The sequence below is a fragment of the Aplysia californica genome, unplaced genomic scaffold (genome assembly GCF_000002075.1).
Source record: "Aplysia californica isolate F4 #8 unplaced genomic scaffold, AplCal3.0 scaffold00053, whole genome shotgun sequence".
Taxonomy (NCBI): domain Eukaryota; kingdom Metazoa; phylum Mollusca; class Gastropoda; order Aplysiida; family Aplysiidae; genus Aplysia; species Aplysia californica.
In genome coordinates, this window is record NW_004797323.1 from 1,075,076 (window position 1) to 1,093,911 (window position 18,836).

At 39.0% G+C, this 18,836-nt stretch overlaps 1 protein-coding gene across 1 annotated transcript in view; it reads right to left on the reverse strand.

Annotated features, from left to right (window-relative positions):
- Positions 1-42: 42 nt before the first annotated feature.
- Positions 43-18,836, reverse strand: part of LOC101861270 (inactive serine/threonine-protein kinase TEX14) — a 39,659-nt gene continuing 20,865 nt past the window's right edge. Inside the window, exons 8-16 of the mRNA XM_005092836.3 lie at positions 18,462-18,563; positions 17,698-17,821; positions 14,687-14,856; positions 11,750-11,907; positions 9,376-9,575; positions 6,940-7,100; positions 6,159-6,308; positions 1,981-2,077; positions 43-901 (exon numbers count right to left, since the gene is read on the reverse strand). Of these exons, the coding sequence (XP_005092893.1) occupies positions 713-901; positions 1,981-2,077; positions 6,159-6,308; positions 6,940-7,100; positions 9,376-9,575; positions 11,750-11,907; positions 14,687-14,856; positions 17,698-17,821; positions 18,462-18,563 (1,351 nt within the window). The 3' untranslated portion in view covers positions 43-712. The remainder of the gene's footprint in view (positions 902-1,980; positions 2,078-6,158; positions 6,309-6,939; positions 7,101-9,375; positions 9,576-11,749; positions 11,908-14,686; positions 14,857-17,697; positions 17,822-18,461; positions 18,564-18,836) is intronic.

The window sequence follows — 18,836 nt, forward strand, 5'->3', positions numbered from 1 at the left end:
AACGGGACATAATCCACCAATATTTCGAGTAAGAATAGGTACTTATAAAATTATGTCCCTTTAATCTAATGTGACCGCCTACGAGCCGACGTCGATTTGATGTGTGAACGCCGCTTTGTCGGCTGACTGTCGGACAACGCTATAAAACGGAGTATCGGCAATGGGTCGGCAACCGCTGAGTCGTTATTTGACGTCGGCCCTACGTCAGTTAGACATCGTAATCCGCTTGTCCGCCTTGCCGACTCAATGCCGCACAGTCAGCCGAGGAAGTCATGCTGTCTGGGAAGTAATCCGCAAATAAAAATGTAATAACCTGGCTTGCAATTTCGTAATATGACCATGGATAGTTTGTTTTATTTTCAAAGGCACTCTTAATATTTAAACAACCAAAGTGGCTTCAGTTTTGGGTAGGAATTGAGTTTGAAGTTTGTCCAAATGGCAGCCTAAAGGACATACTCTTTTTTATTTTATAACCATCAAAGAATCTTTAACCTGCTCATATTCCAGGTGGGACCTACAAAATTTTTCATCCCTATCCAAGAAGGCTAGGTGCTCGATCCGACCTACCCAAGGATCAGGGCATGCAGAAAATTAAATTTTTTAAAAACCTGATGCCGATGGGGATCAAATTCCTAACCTTCAGTTTGACAGGTGCATACTATAACTGTTGAGCCACTGAGCCCCTCATCTAGGCAGATGAGCAAGCAAAGACTCACCACAGCTGTGGCTGGGAGAGAAAGCTCCTGGGCAAAGTGACGCTCCTCGTCTGCTCATGGGCTGAAGGTTTGCCGTTGTTATTTCTCCCAAACCCCAGGGAAGGACCCCAGCCTGTCCCCGGGTACCCATGCATTGCAGGATCCATGTGGGATGCTGGACGCACCAGGCTCTTCCCTGGATGGCTCTGAGAGAGTATCAATAAATAATTTAAAGTTATCATAAGTATGTGTGAATCTTTTGAGTGAGAGGGAAGAAATAATTATGAGATCATTGTCAATTTCTGAAGATAAACCAGACCAACGTTTCTATTTTCGTTTAATGCTCTACTAGACATAAACAGTAAATTTCAAAGCCCCCAACCCTGTGGTTTCCCTATAAAAGATCAATATCAAAGAAAGCTTAACAGAAAACACAATAAGTTTGGAGAAAAGACAGTTTCTACTATGCTGGCGAGGTTTCGAATTGAAGAGAGCAGGGAAGTTAAGTTCCCTGTTTGTGGGACAGCATTCTATTAAAATCCCAATGACTGCTGAGGGGTCACAACGGTATACAAAACTCAGTATTGCATTATTGTTTGAAATATGAGACAGGAAAAGTACTCTTGGATCAAAAAGACAACTGTACATCAACACTCTCATTATAATTCATACGTTTGACTTCTTTTTATAAACAAGCACTTTGACGCAAATACTGGCCATTCTATGGAAGTAAAAAAAAACAAGATAGAACAAAAACAGAGTGAAAGGAAAGAGGAAGAATCATCAAATATCTAAAATCCTCATCTCTCCTCCTTTTTTGTGTTTGTTACTATCTTACAACACTTCTTATCTTTGGAACTTTTATGACCTTACTGTGTTACAAGTGCAGTAAACTCTTACTATACTAAAGAAAAAGGAACGGTACAATATCGAAATGGTAACTAGGCTCATACAATTACCAATTATTCCAGTAGACTTTATAGAAAAAGGAGATTATCATAAGTCCATAATGGATTGTTCCCAATTAAATTCTAATTTGGCCCAAGGTCCCATTTACCTCCACTTTTCAATATCTCAAGCACTGAGACCTTGCCCAGAGAATACCTTCGTTCAAAACTCATTATATACTGATGTCTTTAATTTTCGTACATGAACTTTTTCACCTGCTTTTACTTCTCCTGCATGTATTTTTTCTTGGAACACAAAGCAGGAAGAAAACTATAAAAACAGCAATAACTATGAAATGTGCAACTATTTCTGTTGCTAAAAAAGACATAAAATTCACCAGTGTTCCAGGCCCCACAACTGCTGTGTTCATCAAAGCTGGAGATGACCTATAAAGTGGTCGGTCATCACCAACCTGTTGTTCTTGTTCACAAGACCTATGGAAACAGGCATTATTACATTATACCAAAGAAAATGTTTAACCTTCCAAGCGTCGTTAACAAATTGTGGGGTAGCAGCTCAAATACTATAAGTCAGGGTTTGGCAAAAATCACCCTTTGACACATTCATCTAAGGCATGGGAAAGAGAGCAAGCTCTGTTTAAAAACCTCAGGGTCACAAGATTATTTTATGAAAATACTCTTTAATCACAATAGTTGTTGTGCTGCTAACAATAGTAATATCCAATACTACTAAATTCCTCATTTTCACAAAAATTCAAACAGAACCTGCTACTTTACATCACATCTGTGTGTTTTTTAGTTTTAGTAGAGGTTTTTCAGTGCTCGCAACTGCATAAGATCATTTGAGCGCCAAGGGGTGGATGTCAATAGAGAAATCCTTACAGGGAATCAGACTTACTCTGCTCACCTCTCTAGCTTCAACAGCACAAAGTTTGCTTTGACTATCAAGGCACCCCGGAAATAGTGGGTCACAAGAGTGTGACAAACATACAAAAGAAGTAAAGGAAAATGACAATAGTAAGGATTAGGAAAGAAAAAGCAGCAGTTCCCTGTTGTAGATCAGGCACAGTAATGAGCGTGACATTGATTAATCAGCCCATTTACAATTCTACTCTGTGCATAAATGAGAAATGTCCCCCCTGTGGGAATGGCCTAAAGACACTTCAGTCAGTTGCACCGTCCCATATCTGTGTGTGCTGGCAAAATGTACACAGCATGACAAAAGTGTGTTAGACAAACTGGGATTATTTTCTTTGAATTTGTTTTCTACACTACACTGAAGTATGCATCTAGGAATACATCAGAAAACATACAGGACACTGGGTAACTCAAATTGCCAATTCAAAATGTTCAAGAAAAATTAAATGGGCAAAATGCAAGGGGAAAAAAAGGGCCAAAAAAATAAAAACAAAAAGTGCACGATAAATTTTTGACAACCAGACTTGTCATCAGAATTACGGACCTTCTCCCTTCCATTCAATTTGGTTTTAGTTTTAGTAAGGTTCTACAGCGCTCGCAACTGCATAAGGTCATATGGGCGCCAAAGGGTGGATGTCAACAGAGAAGTCCAAACGGGGAATCGGGCCTACTCTGCTCACCTCTCTAGCCTCAATAAGGCACCCCGGAAATAGCAGTTCACAAGAGAATGACAAACATACAAAAGAAGTAGAAGAAAAATGATGATAGTAAGGATGAGGAAAGAAAAAGCAGCAGTTCCCCTTATGTTGTTCCAGAACAGTATGAGCATGACATTAATAAATCATCCATTTACAATTCTACTGTGCATAAGAACATGTTAATATCCGCCCTTTGGGAATGGCGTAAAAACAATAATTTCAGTCAGTAGCACTGCCCTTAGGGGGGTGTCCCAACCATTCATGACTCACTTTGCAACACAATACTTTTCGACTAACATTTTCACAGCTGCCAACTTTTCAAAATAAAAAAAACAAACTCTACCCACGCGGCTGGTCAGATGATATGTACTAACCTGGCAAACTTCCTCTAAACCCTTCACACACACTTTTCTGCAGTCTATAAATTCAAACTATTCAAAGTAGACCTGTGGCAAAAGATCTCTTCAACTGACTTATTGGCTTCGTTCCCATTATTATTCGTAAGTCCCATCTTAAAAGCTCATAATTTTTATTCAGTATCAGCAAGTCCACAAGGAGAACACCTATTTTCCAACTGGAAAATACACTTCCATCAGGGTGTCCAGCAATATTTCTTGAAAAAATTTACTACCTGGAAAAAAATTTGCTACCCAGCAAATCAAGCCCCACACCAGCTCGAAAAAGGGAGTTCATTTGCGCCATCAATAACATATATTATTATATAATATAAGGAGCGAAAACAACAGACAACAAAGTCCAGTCGACAAAATGGAGGATAGACAGACGATTGCAAACTTGCTCGCCGCTAGATTTAGTTTTAGTTTTTGTGAGGTTTTTGCAGCGCTTGCAATTGCATTAGGTCATATATGCTACAAAGGGTGGAGATCAACAGAGAATTCCAAACGGGGAATCAACTTACCCTGCTCACCTCTCTAGCCTCAATAGAAAAAAGTCTGCTTCGACTATCAAGGCACCCCGCAAATAGTAATTCACAAAAGTGACAAACATACAAAAGAAGTAAAGGAAAATGACGATAGTAAAGAAGAGGACAGAAAAAGCAGCAGTTCCCCCTATGTTGTTTCGGCACAGTATGAGTATGACATTGATAAATCAGCCCATATTTACAATTCTACTGTGCATAAGAACATGTTAATATCCTCCCTTTGGGAATGGCCTAAAGACGCTTCAGTCAGTAGCACTGCCCTGGTGGCGGTGGTGGGCGGGGGGCTAGATTTAAACCTAAAGTGTACACACAGGGTGACTGCCAAACCGGCTTCTCAATTTTCCAGGGGGTCATCCATTTTCCAGGGGCATGTTATATAACAACACACACACACAAATAAAATATATCCAGTCAACAACATATCAGTGTCGCACTGGGGTCTTGTTTGACTTAAGCATTTCAGTCTGTTTTCCTCTCATCATTATATATTTAAAAAATGAATACTGCTTTGAGCGTTCGGAGGGGCTTTGAACAAGAATTTCTTCTGTCAAAAACCAGTCTGTGTGTCATAACTCATATTATGAACGTGGAAGATACATTTTTTTTAGCTCAAACTAAAAGTAGAGCAATTGGTTGAATAGCTCAAGTAGACCTATTTAGTGTGAGAGGTGTAAGAACTGTGGGAGGGCAAGAGGTAGAGACACTGAAAATCTGCCAGTCTTGAACAGAAAGCTACAATATTGTTCTAATTTACTATCACCCAACAAATGAAACGCGAACACTTTATTTCAATAAAACGGCTTACAAGGCATGAAGGATCCCAATTCCACACAAGGCCTGCACCAACGCGTTCTTTGCAGAGGATTCTAAATCTAATCAAAATTCTGAAATTCGCTCCCAAGTTTTTGTCCTCTGGTGTTGGTGCTCACCGATGGCGTATCTTGTGGTGCCTCACGCGAAGGTTCATTGACCGGTCACGATGGCGAGCCCGACAATATAAAAATCGGACGACGCTTCTTTCCCCCCCCCCCCACCCCCACACACACAGAAGTGACAGCATAGTGACGAGTCCAAGCAATGAATAAATTTTATTTGCACGGCGACACAGCATTTATACTGTACAACTTGCATGTCACAAATATCAGTCTATCGCCGGCAAATTTCTGGGTAGTAGCGAAAGTAGTCTTGATTTTCCTGATCGAGCCTCGGTGACACATACAATTCCACCTGTCGCCTTTTCGTGTGAAGCGTACTCTCAGACGGGGAAAAGGTGAACGAATATCATAATATACAATCGCGACCGGCAAAAACGGAGTCATGTACTGCGGCTAGGGTTCACTGAAAAGTCTTGTTGGCTCCATCACTCTGTACGCAGGTTAATTTACGACCGTTTACCAAATGTTTACTACCGTCAAGGCAAATTTACGACTTTTTTACGACTTTGCGCCCTTGCTGGATACCCTGTTCCATACTCAAACACTACAACATATTAAATATGTTTTTACGTAATGGCTGGCAGCTATACATCCTATCCAGACTTATGACTTGTGTCCAATTGTTTTTCCTCCCAATAATCCTGCCCTATATCAAGTCAAGCTGGAAACCAAAAACAGGAACATGATCAAGAGGTAGACCAGAAATAAAGCGGCAAGATGACATCAGAGAATGGACAAGTACAACCTAGATATACAGAACAGCAGAAAAAACAGAAAAGAGGTTATTGTTGGAGGGCTACATGCTGCAGTGAATAGAAAATACCTAGCAGAAAGAAAGAAAGAAAGAAAGAAAGAAAGAAAGAAAGAAAGATAGAAAGAAAGAAAGAAAGAAAGAAAAAAAGAAAGAAAGAAAAAGACAAACAGAAAGAAAGACAGACAGAAAGAAAGAAAGAGAGAACAGAAAGAAAGAAAAGAAAAGAACAGAAAGAAAGAAAAGATACTGAGTCAACCAAACCTCAGACGCTGTCTACCAACCCAGCTCTGAGGCAACTAGAACTCACCAGCCATGCATGTACAGAAGATTCCCAGGGTCAGCACAGTATGTACCACAAGTGTTTGTCCTAGACAGCGGAGTAGGCAGATCTTCCTTCGAGAACCCTTGCAGACTAACTTTATCAATGTCTGTATCACTGAGCTTGGCTGGATCACACCTGGGGGGAAAACAAACCAGTCTGAACTGAGAACAGGTACTTTTGGCTATTTTGCTTCAGTTGGTCAGGTAAGGGGCTGGGGGCGTTTTATTTGGGAGGATTTCTTTCTTTTCTGCTAGGATGTATTCTGTTTCATTTGTCTGTTACATATGATCAGGAAATTTACTTTAAAAGAAAAGACCTTCAACTTCAATGGTTCTATATGATCATTTTAGTTCGTCTTTCCAACATACTTTATATCAGTTTTGTTTTTTGGTTTAGTTGTGTGTTTGTGTGTGTGTGTGTGTGTGTTTGTGTGTGCGTGTGAGAGTGAGTGTGTGTGTATGTGTGTGTAAGTATGTGTGAGTGTATGTGTGTGTATGTGTGAGTGTATGTGTGTGTATGTGTGTGTGAGTGTGTGTGTGTGTGTATGTGAGTGTGGGTGAGGGTATGGGTGGGTAGGGCCGATCTTAAAAAGTACATGAATATTGTTAATATCACAGCATCAGTGAAATTTCTGAACAAATCAAAACCTGTTACTAGAGAGAAAGAAAGAAAAAAAAGAGCTTAAAAGGAAACAAACCAACCAGTCTAAAAGTACCTGCTCCATGGGATATCAAGGGAAAAAACAATGACAGGAGGTCTAACCTACCTGTCCATGAACTGCAAATCACTTCTGCCCCATCCCATCTCACGAACAGTATCTCTGATGGCACTTTGGCTAGAAGTTGTGGAGCTAGATTCACTTCCTGTCCTGTTCCCAGAGTGGTTTTGCTTCGATGACTTTAAAGGGCCTTTTTGAAATTGGGGGTCCTGAAGGAATAGGAGTTCGAAACAAGTCTCGGGTCAAACCAGTAATTGAAAAGATGAATCAGTAGCTCTCACATTTCATTTATTCCAGGCTCTTTGAGACGAAGGAAATTTTTAATGTAAATTGAAACAAGGTACATTATTAGAAAGACAGATATTTACCCTCAGGGAAAAAGTGAGTTGCTGGAAAGAAAATAAAGATAGTAGTACAAGAAAGAAATGGGAAGTACTGGCGGCCTCTCTACAAAGTGTCTTCTGCCATCTGACTATTGCTTGTGTGTGATTCTAAGATAACCTGCAGGATGATGCAGATAATTATCTTGAGATATTGCTTAAAAATATATGTTGAATTTTAATTTCTATCCGACACGAGGACTTATTAAAATATATGGAGAGCTAAACAGTCTCCAAATCTTGATCCGATAGAGTTTTGCATAAATATTTTTCACAAAATGTTTTGATGATACATTGCTGACACATTTTGTTAAAATCTGGTATTTTCTTATCCTGTTGAGAGACACCAGTTTTCATGCAAACGCTCTTCTGTAGCATACCGATCAAAAGAGAACCTCACTACCTTTTCAGGAAAACCTAAAGAGGGTGAATATTGTAGCAGCTGCGTATCTTTTGTTTCACTCTTCAAGCAGCCTGGTCCTAGAAAATCCCAAAAATTTGTTTTCTAAAAATGTATCTTTCACACCCACCTGTCTTTTGAAATCCTACAACCAGCCCCCCACCCATTGTGATCCTACGACCAGCAACCCCCCCCCCCCCCCCCGACCCATTGTCATCCTTTAATTGAAAATCTCACTGCTTGACAATTGAAATCTCAATGCTCTGCTACCTTGGATACTCTCTTTTGATACTCTCACTTTAGGGGAAGATAGTGATGACAATAGCAGACATGCAGACTCTGAAACCAATGACTTCTGATACACCTGGTGAGCGCATATACAAAAAAGGATCTTGACCACCAGCTGTTCCGATTTACTAAGGCCAAGTTTTCCCAAATTTCTTTTATTGCAGTATCTTAATCTGTGGCATCAGTTGCACATGTTTGTGAAATATTTTGCCAAAGTTTCAATTCTAAATATTGGAAAAAGCAAGGACTGATATAAAATTCAGTTACAACGTTTTAAAGTATGAAATAATATTTTTCTCTCTTTTGAAAAATTTTCTTTTTCGGCTTAGAACAGTTAAACAGAATGTCAATGATATGGAATCTGTGTCCTTGTTTTAGCTGGGGGGTTTTGAAATGATGTAATTTCCCACATCCTTAACATGCCATGGTACAACAAATTGATTGGAGGACCTGATTGTAATATAGACCAGATTGAATATGGAACCTTTGTTCTTGTTTAAGCTGGGGGGTTTTAAGATAATGTAATTTCCCACATCCTTTACATGCCATAGTACAACAAATTGATTGGAGGACCTTATTGTAACATACACCAGAACATTGCCGATTACAGGATCAACATCGGCATGAAAAACGGTAATGATCATTTATCGTCTTCAGCTTGATGACATCAACTTACTTTTATTGAACACCTCCATCTTTCTGCTGGGACACTGTATCCCTCTCAGCGTGGGTTGGCCTAACAGTAAAGGTCTAAGCTCACCACCGAAACAATCTAAATTGTATCAATGGGGGGGTATGACACTACAAACACAAAAAATGTTTAATACAAGATAGCCGCCTATGCAGCCTGATAGAATGGAAAGAACAGTTGGATCTGAGGTAAAAAAAGGGATGCAGGAATGCATTTCTTGGTGTCTCTGCCGACTCACAGGAGATGCCGATTGTACAAGGGCCACTACAAGAAAGCATGCGATACATGCCACTCCAACCTTGTGCCTGAGAAATGCTTTCAAGAATACCTGTGAACATTGGACTTTTCCTTTTCGTCCATTTTCCAGATTTGAAATCTGATTCACATTCATTTGGTTACATAACATGATTACATTTATTGTTTGGATGGAATCAAGTCCTTAAGATTTCAGTTACTGTAACTTGCCACTGTTGATATTTTTTGTCAGCAAATTGTGTTCACATTTTCACGTACCCTAATTAGGCAAAAAATTTTAATTGGTCTCTAATAATAAAATACAATTTTGAAGGGTTTCATTACAATCAGAGTGAACGTATGTGAAAGTTTGACCAAAATTTAAGACCTCATACATTTGAGGGTTGAAAGAACCTCAACCCAATACAAAATAGAAAAGTGGCTGGTGGATTACCACTAAAAAAAACCAACAGGAACCAGAAACTTCATACCAGAGTTGAGTCAGCTTTCAGCCAATTAGCGATGAAAGAAAATTTATTCAAGCGTAGATCTTCTTTGATTTCCAGTCCATAGCCAAGAATAGCTTTGAGCTTTTCTGGCACTTTAGCGACATTCAGATCTAGGGAAGTTTTTTCCTCAACAACACTATGCAGGATTTCCTCCGCCTCTGCCCCCGACCAGGGCACTTGCTCTGGTGTCAGGAAATGGAAAAAAATCTCAAGTTACAAAAAACACGGTAATGCAGAAATTGGTTTCAGAGTAGTCCAAGTTCATACACTTTTTACTTGAGCTGAACACCAGAGACGAAAAATTTGGCTCTAATATACTTTTTTTGAAGGACAAAACAAAAACTCAGCCCTTACAAACTTATTATAGAGAACAACAGAGACAAAAACTCAGTCCTTGTAGACTTAATCTGAAGAACAAAGATAAAATCATAGGGGAGATTTCCATGACATTTCGATTTCCATCCACATTTCTTTGAGCTTTATCTGGTTATCAGTTCTCACCATAAGCCTCAGAATGAGATCAAAGTCCTGAATCAAACATCCAGCAATACATATACATGGTTTTTAAAAAAAAGCTCGCAAGTTCAGCAAAGCTAAAAAATCTCTCATTGATCTTTAAAGTCATTTTACTGAAACTGAAAATAAAGCACAATACATGATCAATAGAGTATTAACTCATTCGCTACATGCTATTTTGGGCTTGTGGACGAATTTTTGTTCGAAATGAGATGATGACTAGTGCACATTTCACAAGTCTTTGGGGCCACAAATTAATATAAAATATCAAAATATTATGAACCGAAATTTTCAGTATGTTTTGTTGAGTACATCTGTATTGTATATTTGTGTACTTTTCAATTTTGGTTCCCTTAAGAGGTGATTATGCAAAAAAAATTTGCTTGGATGAGGCTGATATTTGAAAATAAAAAACTAATAATCTTTGGGGGAAATCAAACAATTATTTTTGCACCTAGTCAAATGATACATCAAAATCTAGACAGGAGCAACCCAACATTCCAACTTCATACAACACTGCAAAACAAATCATCAAAAGCAACAACAAACAAGATTGGATGAACAGATGGGCCCTGGGAAAGACAGGCAGAGCACTTTTCAAATATATATGACCACAACAAAAAGGAATGGCAATATCAACCGCCTTCAGAGAAAGAAACAGACCACGATCTTCCGCCTACGAACAGAACATATACAGCTCAACTTCCACCTGAACAGAATAAACCCGGAACTTCCCCCAATGTGTCCCTTGTGTGATTATGCATATGAGACTGTGGATCATCACCTGTTCCACTGCACAGCCCTAAATGACATCAGAGCTACCCTTCTCCCTCCGAGACCTAACATTGACAACACACTCTATGGAACTTTACAGCAAACCTGCACTTATCACTACATGGCATTGGACAGAAGGGCGAGAGCCCAGCTGTTGCTGGATCGATAACAACAACAACAACATACATCAAAATAACCATAAATGAATAAAGGAGGAGAATATTGAAAAATTTGCAGTTATTTACATATATCCCACATAATTTATACATTTGGATCGTAACATCAGATATTGAAAAAAATATATTTTTAACAAAATCACAAAAAAAAGGACAAATGTATTCACAAACAGTACAAAATACACCATTTTACATGTGAAATTATTCACAATTGCATAAGGAATAAAAGTACACATGTCTTGAGTGGTATTTTTGGTGTAATTTTACCCCAAAAAATAATGGGAGAAAAAATATTTTGACAATTAAGATCTACATTTAGTCTAGCACTAGCACTGAAAAATATTGATTTCTCAATAACAGAGCAATGGCACTTTGAGTCCATTTGACAATAATATCAATATTCTAAAGAAGAGTCTTACATTTCTTTAGTAAACAAAATAATGATACATTTTGTTTTGTAAAAATACTGAGACTGGTATCTGGGCTATAATTTGGGCATCGCAATAAAACAAAATTGCATGAACTTCGAAATCGTGTTTCAAAACTCAAAACTGAATCAAAACTTAGGATTTTCGGAGGAAACGTTTGACCCAGAAGTCAACATTATATTATGACCTTTATTTTAACATGGATATGTGGATTGGAATAGAATTTAAGCTAGCATTATAGGTCAGTTCTCAAGCCGTCGGAGCGGTTTGCCATAGTAAAGTGACTTTAGGCGCGCCGCTGCCCAAGGCTCGGCGTAGAGAATGAGTTACATAATTCATATATATATCCACCAATATACGAGGTTGACCTGACAGTTGCACTCACATCCACCAGGAGACTTTCTCAACAGTCACACGCTCATCCACCAGAAACTGGCTTGACACAGTCACAACTTCACTCACCGGCAAACATCTCCCACAGCACTGAGCAGAAACTGTATACATCAGAACTGTAGCACGGAGGCCGAGCTTGCATGAGTTCCGGTGACATCCAGTTATACAGGAACCCACGGTGGCTCACCTGAGACACAGCACTCAGCTTGCCCAACTCCGCCTTCAGACTGACAAAACGACAAATGTTTTAAAATTTAAAAGTACACAGAGGCATTGTTAACCAAAATAACTTGACCACTCGAAAATCAAACATGTGTCTTCTGCTTGCCCATTTCACCTGTTGATATGTGTACATTGTTCGTGTTTCGTACCATTTCCGATGAATGTTTTTGTAACCACTGAGCTCAGCACGAAATTAAAGGACTGGTGAGCCAGTGGGCCATTCTCTACTCAGCCGGCAAACGTGCAAGTCGAGTCTGTTCTTCTTTGTGTACGTGTTGAACCAAACGGCATACACGCTTACAAACATGGTGGCAGCGGTGGGATTACAAGAGGAGAAAAAGTCCTTGTACCAAGGTCAATGAGAGAGGAGATAAAGAGAAGACTACATGCAGCTCACCTAGCAACAGAGAGTATGCTGAAGAGGGCAAGGCGGACTGTTTTCTGGCCAGGTATGACTGCTGAAATAAAACAAACGGCTGACAGGTGTGAAGTTTGTCAGCAGAGCAAGCCAAGAAACCAGAGAGAAACACTGGTACAACACAGTATTGGACGAGCACCACGTGAAAAGCTTGGATCGGACATTTTTGAAATAAAAGGTAGACAGTAGACTATTTTTCAAATTTCATTGAGGTCGACTATTTGCCAACATCGACATCTGAAACAGTAATTACCAAAATGAAGTCACAGTTTGCTAGATATGGAGTGCCAAAAATGCTTGTCACTGACTGTGGGTCACGGTATACAGCTTCAACGTTCAAACAGTTCACACAACACTGGGGTATCACTCATGTTCGATCACCTCCAGGCCATCACCAAGCCAATGGAAAAGCTGAATCGGCGGTAAAAATAATAAAAACCATGATGAAACGCTGTGTGCTGGATCACGAAGATCAATACGAAGCACTGTTAGAACTTAGAAACACTCCAAGACAAGATGGGACTGCTCCAACCCAGATGATGTTTCAGAGAGAAATAAGAACGCTCTTACCTCAAATGAAAAAGAAAAATTATGTTCCAGAAAATGACATGAAAAGATTATTAGCTCGCAAGATGAAAGTCAAGAGACAATTTGACAAAAAGACCAGAGATATGAATCCCCTGCAAAAGCGTTAAACTATTTATTACCAAAACCCTGATAAACCCGGTTGGAACGCAGGCAGAATTACAGAAAAGATCAACAAAAGATCTTATAGAATAGAAGGAGAAACTGGCGGCACCTACGTCAGGAATAGGGTGCATTTGAGACCAAAATCAACACCTTTCCACGAAAGGAAGGATGAGCCTGACGACAACGTCATATTGACCCCAGCAGAAAGTCCTGCAGTAAAAGACCACAGTTTGCAAAGACGACACAACACCACCGTTGATCGGCCTAATCAAGAAGTGTCAGCTCCTGACGGGTCGAGCAGATGCAGTCAGACCGTTGATCCCGTCGAATTTACAAGTCAACAACCAATGACTTCACGGCCCACAAGCTTGAAGTCAAACCTGACTCCCTGTCCAAGTCATAACAAAGCACAAAACAAACACTACATAACCAGAAGTGGCCGCATTGTCAAACCCAACCCAAAATACACATGAAGTTGAGATCATCGATTGCACCATTTGAATAGATCTATGGCCTGTTTTTGATTAAAATTGTGATACGGACAATTGTGTTGGTGGGCAACATGCGGTCCACAACAACATCAAAACAAAGCAGTACACATTGTATACACAACTGAACTTTAGTCACATATGCACAGACACTAGTCACCCATCAGAACAGTAGAGTTCTGTTTAGAAATCAGTCTTTAAAATCTTTAAAAGACAATTTTCCATACTCACCACCGCTGAGAACTGATGAGCAGACGACGGACCCGAAGAAGTTATCGAAAAGGATTTTGACAAGACAATTAACAGAAAGTTTTGATTTGTGTTATTAGAATATAAATGTTAATGGACTATCATCTTTTAGTATAAATCGGATACAATGTGGAGAAATCGCTGTTTGATTTAAAAGGTTTAAACTTTATTTTAAATCAGTATTAATTTCTTGGGAATGGGATTCATGAGCTATATGCTTTCTATTTTGTGTCTGTAACGCTCAAATGATATTAGTAGTAGAAATACGTATGCTTTAACTTGCTAATAAAGAATATTTCTATAAAGGGTTTTGAACTAATTGACCAATAAGATGTTGAAATGTTACGTTAAGGAATGCACATAATGCATTCTGCTAAAGAAGGGGGGATGTTGATATGTGTACATTGTTCGTGTTTCGTACCATTTCCGATGAATGTTTTTGTAACCACTGAGCTCAGCACGAGATTAAAGGACTGGTGAGCCAGTGGGCCATTCCCTACTCAGCCGGCAAACGTGCAAGTCGAGTCTGTTCTTCTTTGTGTACATGTTGAACCAAACGGCATACACGCTTACAAACAACACCAAATCAAAAAAGGGAGGACTGAGTCTTTAAAATATTGAGCAAATAAGCTCTTAGATATTGTTAACATTTTGCAACTTTAGACATACAAATTAGTGATTATGAATGAGGATCACAACGCCAAGAGGGCCGAATAGAGAAGGAAGGAGCGAAAAAAGAAGATAGAGACCACATGCCAAAGTACAAACCTCAGATGCAGTGTTGAACAAAGACATCTTTGTGCATTGTTCAACCAAAAGAGAGGAAACATCTCCTGCTGGTTGTTAGAGGGTCCATTACCGTTTCACTAACTGCTGGGGAAATAAATCTGATCTGATCCTGACAGTCAAAGTCTTTTTAAAAAGTCTTAGCAGACTCACCCTTCCACCATGAACTCAAGGTTCCCAATCTTGGCCAGTCCTATGGAGACCAGATAGACAGCCATGGAAGACAGGCCACAGTGGATGAGGTTCTGGCTGTGGATGAACTCCATGGCCCCACACATCTGATGCACCAGGTTCATCTTCTGACTTGTCAACAACTTTCTTTTCTAGGAAAGTCCAACACAAAAGTTCTGTGAATTTCAAACTTTTCGGATATTCTATATAGTACTTCCACTAAAACAAAACCAAGACCGTATTGATCTAAATACCTTATTTCACTGCACAAACTGACTTTAGTTTCCTTTTATCGATAGTACCAGGTGTCTAAAAAAAAGAGGACTCAGGTAAACAGAAATAACTTGTTATCTTTGTACCAATTTTAATAAAATTTCGCAGAAATATCATGGGGACGTTGCATTTGTCAATATGGAAAAAAATCAATTCATATGTTTAAAAAATATTTGTTTTTCACAATTTCAATCAAAACTGACTGAAAAGCAAAACTTTACAACTTCTTTAAAATTGACCATGATGTTGTTCTATTTCCAGTAGTCACTATTTGTGCATTGAAGAACAAAATACAAAAGTGATATTGCAATTAAAATCAAGGAAGGTGATCACTATTTAAATCCCTGGATATAGACCATTTTTTTCCATGCAAGCTCCAATACATCACTGAAAATTTTGAATAACCCTGAGGCATCTTCTGGGCTGATTCTTTTGATGTCCTGTTCAACTTTGAGTTTCAACTGTTCGATTGATTTTGGGTTTCTTCCCTGAATTTTATATGTCAAAAAATATGGTAACCGTTCTTTTGAAAATTTTTGGTTTGTAAGATGTTCGGCAAGCGAGGCAGGGGTAGGCCCAGAACAACATACTTAGGGAACCTAAACAAATGGGTAAAAGGGAAAAATCAGGGAAACGTAGCTTTTCTGAGAGCATCCGAGCAAAGGAATGAATGGAAAATCATGATCGCCGATGTCTGTCGCAGATCTGGCACTGGATGATGATGAAGATGTTCCCCAAACCTTTCTTGCAACCACATCAGGCCAACTCTTGGTGAGTGGATTGTGGCCCAATCCCACTGGAAGCAGGCTTATACAGCACAACATATTCTCCTCCCCAAATTTCTCCAAAACATTCTCAGCACGTTTAGATATCTATCTGACGTGACTGTTGTGGTTTTACTATCTTTGCCCTGAAACCAGAGCGGGCTGATCATGCCCTTGTGACTGAACGCATATAAGAAGTAAAATTTTGCATTTTACCCAATTTTCTTTTGCAATTTTTAAAACTTGATATTTATCAAAAGTACTGATAGATTTTTTTCATATGTACAAAACTGACACCCCTATGGTTGAATTTTATTTGTTTGAATTTTACAACAGGTTAGTGTAAAGATGACAGAGTTATTAAATAATAATAATAAAATAATAAATAGCATTTGTATATCACATATCCCCGCTCAACAGCAGGCTCTATGCGCTTTACACTATATTATTACCCCAGCAGACCATAGAACACTCTGAAACATTCTCAGTTTCCCGGGAAGCATACAGTGCAAGCAGCTGATTAAGTGCTCAAACACTAACAAACTGACAAGACCTTTCGCTGTCTATAGCCGGGTACCCATTCCCACCTGGGTGAAGTGAGGAAAATTTGTGTAAAGTGCCTTTCCCAAAGACGGGATTCGAACCCACGACCTAACGGTTGCAAGTCCGAGAGCCTAACCACTAGGCCACCGACCTTTTAAGTGGATCCTCTTTTTCTTTAGACACCCTGTAATAAACAGAGAGTCAAGATTCCTTTCTCTTTTAGAAAAACATGCAAAATTTGAAATGAAGCAACTATTTTTTTAGGCAGATTCATTTTCATATATATATCCATTTAATTTTCATTGTTATTGGCTTGGTAACACATTCTGATTTTTAAAAGACTCGATTATGAATACCCAACCAGTTAGACACTCAAAGAACACTCAAATTTATTGTTTTTTTCTTTTTAAAAGACGTCAGTGCCTGCAAAATACAACCCACTAGTAATTTCCATAATTTTTATTAAACAAACGGGGTGAAAATGTAGGGACACATGCCAAGTTGCCATGTTTGACATTCAGCGGAGGGAAACTGTTTGGTTTTTTTAACATAATGATATATATTCGTTTTCATCAACATTAATGATGCTCGGTAGTGCTGCATTATTGTTGAAGAAAGTCAGACAAATGCATCCATTCTATCAATACAAAGCAAAAGATAAAATTAATCAATCACAGCAGCATATCATAAAGATAATATGAAAATAAAAAGAGGAAACTGTTTAGATACTGCTTTCAAAGTATGGGTACAGGTTTTAAGAAAATGTAAGAGTTTTCGCTCGCTCCTATTCAAACATCTTCATTTACAGATTCTCCAAAACAGGAAATTGAGGATCCGATCCATCATACCCTCAGACAATTCAGTATTCATCCTGCAACAGTCACAATTCCACCTTTCAGCACAAATGTTTCAATCAAGCCTCAAGTAACAATTTCCACTAAAGTGTGGTAGGATAGGGGTGCAAAAGAAAACAATAGAAAATTGAAGGCTCCCCGCCCCCACTGAATAAGCCTTGAAGTTTGTCAGTCTAGTGCAGGGGTAACCAAACTTTTCAAAGTGGGCTGGATAACTGACAGAGTGTCAAGAATTGGCCAGATTACTATTAAGTTCAATATCATACACCGATGTGTTAACTGAAAAGATTTGACGCACTGAAGCCTAGCAAGTGTGTGACATATTAGCTAGAAATTATGAAGTCTATAAAAGAAAGTTTGATTTGCACTGCAGAGTTCAATGATATGGTTAGATTATTTTGGTGACCAAGTCCTAAGTACACTACAAAAACATCCTCCAAGTTTGTTTCCCCCACGGTGGAATGGCGGTGGGCCAGACAAACTGACCGTGGTGGACCATAGTTTGGTGACCCCTGGTCTCATGCGTGTAGAAACGGCCAAGCCAAATTGAACTACTCACCGTTTCATGCAATAGGTGGTACAGGGTTGCATAATTTATCCGCTCCAGTAGAACCATGATGTTGTCGAGGCAGCTCGGCTGACAGATTCCCATCAGGAGCAAAATATTGGGGTGTCGGAGTTTGCTAGGAACACCAGATCAGATTGATGTATGTATGCGTATGTGTGTGTGTGTGTGTGTGTGTGCAAGGATGTGTGTGTGTGTGAGAGTGTGTGCGCGCATGCGTGCATACGTTTGTGTGTGTGTGCGTGTGTGTGCGTGTGTGTGCGTGTATGAGTGTGTGTGTGTGTATTGTGAAGATAAAAGGTAAAGGGGGCCGTATTGATTATAATCATCAATAAATGCACCCAGAGTATTGAATAAAAAATTTTCAGCAGTATCAACATTATTTACGAACCAGACTAGCCTTTTCATCTTGCTTTTTTTCTGCTTTTTAAGTAATTCATGATTTCATCCAAACAAATTCAGCAGAAGGAAACTAACCACAAATAACGTGCAACATTGTACCAATACATTTTGAAAAGGAAATTGTCAAATTCAAAATAGTGCTTACTGTAGGAATGTTGATCGAGAATGTGACAACTCTGAGAAGTTCACACAATTCCCTTTTCATGAATATCACTCGATCTACATTAGAATCACTGACTGGAATCCATCAGCACATCTCCAGAACACTGTGGAGCGGCATATGAAATATCAAAACTTTTGAAGGAGAAAAAAATAAAGTGTGTATGCATACACAGATAAGTGTGTGCTTGTCTTACCCGAGTTGTTCAGCATCAGAAATGAGTAAATCTATGCCGTCTTCAGTGAGGGCGTCTGGCTTGACTTGTTTCACACTCACCGGAGTGTTCATCCACTCCATCCTGAAAAAGAAAAAAATCCTTTCTATTTCCTGATAATCATCTTTTTAAAAATGTCAATTCTTTCAATTAACACTGAAATACCCTTCTCTTTGTTTCTTTGATTCCATTTTTTTCTTTTTCTTTGTTCAGGTTTTTCTTCGGTTGTTTTTTGTTTTCATTCTTACAAAAAGGTTCGTTAAGATTTTTTAAATTGTGAAAACATTACTTTTTTTAAAGGGTTAACATCTCTCAAGCATGCGCCTAGTCTTAAAAGAGCTTTTTGCATAACACGAC